Source organism: Folsomia candida, unplaced genomic scaffold, assembly GCF_002217175.1.
Source record: "Folsomia candida strain VU population unplaced genomic scaffold, ASM221717v1 Fcan01_Sc012, whole genome shotgun sequence".
NCBI lineage: Eukaryota > Metazoa > Arthropoda > Collembola > Entomobryomorpha > Isotomidae > Folsomia > Folsomia candida.
The window spans coordinates 168,245-171,205 of record NW_019091204.1 but is presented as its reverse complement, the minus strand read 5'-3'; the positions used below and the strand labels follow the sequence as shown (position 1 = coordinate 171,205).

General features: G+C 34.8%; 1 protein-coding gene across 1 annotated transcript; it reads right to left on the bottom strand.

The window, feature by feature from the left end:
• Positions 1-912: 912 nt before the first annotated feature.
• Positions 913-1,788, bottom strand: LOC118437241. Its single transcript, XM_035856136.1, has 4 exons — positions 1,484-1,788; positions 1,333-1,407; positions 1,073-1,162; positions 913-977 (listed from the first exon to the last, which is right to left on the bottom strand). The coding sequence occupies exons 1-4, from the start codon at positions 1,754-1,756 to the stop codon at positions 921-923; spliced, it is 495 nt and encodes a 164-aa protein (XP_035712029.1). The 5' UTR covers positions 1,757-1,788; the 3' UTR covers positions 913-920.
• Positions 1,789-2,961: the final 1,173 nt, after the last annotated feature.

Below are 2,961 nucleotides of genomic sequence, written 5' to 3'. Positions count from 1 at the left end.
TACAACAGCGCTACGGAAATACCCTAAAAATATCTTTTCTAGCATTTTGGATGAGAATAGTTCATGTAATTTATGTTGAAGTTGATGCGGCGATGGTGGTGAGGCTAGTGCTTGGTTTCTGGAGAGGACATGTATAATTTTTTCATCTTTTTTTATAGCAGAAGGCAACTTAATCAATAAATTAGATAAATATATGCATACAGGTTAATAATAGAGGTTTTGTTGCAGAAAGCACTGGAAAATTGTACAATTTTTTTAGACAACCTTGATGATGTTTTTCACGGAAGTATTGTAGTTTACCGTAATAATTGATGACATTTGTTTAAATTATGGATGCATTATATACATAAAGATCTATATGGATGAAGGTTAAAGCAGCTCCAAACCGGTTGTTCTGATAAAGGGATATTTAAATTATTTAATGACTCAATTACCAATCAACTGCCTATAAAATTCTGAAATTGTTGTCAAATGAGCATAAAACCTAAGTACTTTGGTTAAGTATATAATGCATCAATTATGTCGTTATTGTTTTGAGGCCACTTTCGGGATTCTGATAATCGAACAATATTTGTGCGGAATTCGATCGTGTTCGCCAAGCCCTACTAATACAAATTACATACAAAAAGTTTTATCATAAACCGATTTAGATTTAAGCTAGTCTTAAGCATGTCGAATATTTAGTTATGCGACCATTATTATAATTAACTAATTTTTCAGAAATTCGGAATTCATCTCGTCATCACTTGACTCGGCCAATTCAATTTTTTGCTTTTGAAAATATTTTGACAATTTTTTTGACAATTTTTATTTTGTTTAGCCAATGCAAATTTCTATTTGGCCGAATGAAGTAATGATAACTTCAACAGTAAACAAAATCTTAGTACATGTATCACCTTTACAAGTCGATAATGATATTGTCAGTTTATGTTTAATTGCATAAATACAATGAACAGCGTACAGACTTGGCCAAATATCTGAAATTATTATACAAACTCTTTAGTATACTCTCTTATTTTACAATTTAGTAATCAGGTAAAAATTTTATGTCCGTAGGTATGTATATACTTACACTTAAGGTTAATGAGTTGTTCAGCTTAGCATAACCACTTAGAGAAATTTCCGTTGGAAAAAAGGACAATTCAGTGTAAATGCATTTGATCTAGGATTAAATCATTAAGGTAAATCATTAAAAATAGCAAACAGCCAAATTCGCAGGTTCTATCTTAGCGAAATCTGTAAATCAGAATCGCGAAAAACCCACATGGTTTTTTTTATAACACGGCGTATATACCGTACAGAAAATTGGGCAAATCGACATTGACTTCTAACCTCATTTCTCGTCCACACTTGATCCTTTATGCCTTCAAACTCTAACCCTTTAAGAATGTCTGCGATTTCCTTTTCCTGTAAAATTCCTAAACCACATTAACATTTGATCTTTACCAAATTTAAACGTTTGAAACAAAGCGCCTTCACTCACTTCCGCAGTAATTCGTACTCCTGCCCGAATTTTTGTGAATACTCGATACATCGAAAAAACGCTGAAAAACGACATGTTACCCGCCAACGCATAGTAATCTGAGTTACCTTCAATAAACAACATTAGAGAGATGTATATAGTCGAAGAAGCAAACCAAATTGACAACATGACCGACAATAATTGTGACGGGGCTAAATACCGCCCGCATAAAGCGGCCTGCCGGCGAATACTGAAGAGTAATCTTTTCAAATGTCGTGACCGCGCGGTGTCCATAACGAATCCTACGCTCTGGAAGATTTTGCGAGTCTGGTGTATGCACGAATTTTTCAAAATGTTGATAAATTGTTGCATGAATTTTAATACATTCTCAAAAATTGTACCTCCCTTTTAAAAAGTAAATCTACAGTGAATACTATATTAAGTAAACTAAATCCACGGCAACTTTATAAATAAATATGTAGCAAAGTTCACTCTGGATATAGTTTAGTTTCGTCAATCTAGAATTGGGAGTGAATTTACTTTTTGAAAGGGGAACATTACTTTCTAGAGTGCACGAAAGCATGTTACCTCTGAAAACCCGGCTTCAACACACTTCAACATGAGAACAGCCTTAATATCCTCGGTAACATAGATGCTCGTGGTAATAAAACAGAAGAGCGCGTGCAAAATGAAATAAACAGGATAGTCTAATAAATACGGTAAATCGGCTGCCGATAGAAATACACAGAAAGGAAGTGTCATTGCAAAACAATAGGTTGGGGCAAATGTATTTCTGAATTTGGAAATGTTTATGTTTCCGAGATGGACAAGTTCATCACTTTCCAGGGATTGAATTCGATTCCAGGCATTCAGGTAAGCCACGAATTGGGGCGTGGTCCACCAAGAAATAAAATATTCGACAATTATGTTTCCCAAGGAGAGAATTTGGGCAGCGTAGAGTAAAATGAAAGTCAAACGGGTGCGAGGAGTTCCGGCACTGGTCACATCAGGATACCCGATATTCGGCCAACTTTAAGTAAAATCATTAGAATTTCGTTTAAATTATTAACCGCCAAAATATTTAGTTGTTGAGGAGATTGCGAGTTGAGGTAGTGACATTCAATTTTTTCGCAGATGCTAGATTTATCGTTAGGGTTAATCTTAAACATGTCTACCAAATTCATGTGCGAATTAGTGTTAACCTACATAAAAATTAGCACCAAATCTCAATTATGTTTCACTTCACGCTTGCGAAGTAAAGGTTCAGATTTGCACTGAAAACCTTATGCTCCGCTAAAATTTTATTTTTAGAGTGACACATAAAGGAAAACTTAACATTACATGAAGCCGAAGTCGCGCAAACTCGGCGGGAGTCAAAATTAATTGCTAACGTCAAAACTTAATGTTAACCTCAATGTATAGTCCCAACGCTGAAAATTTTTATGTGATTCCATAAACTCGCAATCTGCGTATTAATGGGAAAAGTTATTACAGTCCAC

Coding starts and splice junctions, on each gene's coding strand:
- LOC118437241 (XM_035856136.1), bottom strand. CDS start 1,756: ATGGACACCGCGCGGTCACGACATTTGAAAAGATTACTCTTCAGTATT. Junction 1,408..1,483: donor GAGTACGAATTACTGCGGAA/GTGAGTGAAGGC, acceptor GGAATTTTACAG/GAAAAGGAAATCGCAGACAT. Junction 1,163..1,332: donor AAGTGTGGACGAGAAATGAG/GTTAGAAGTCAA, acceptor ATTTAATCCTAG/ATCAAATGCATTTACACTGA.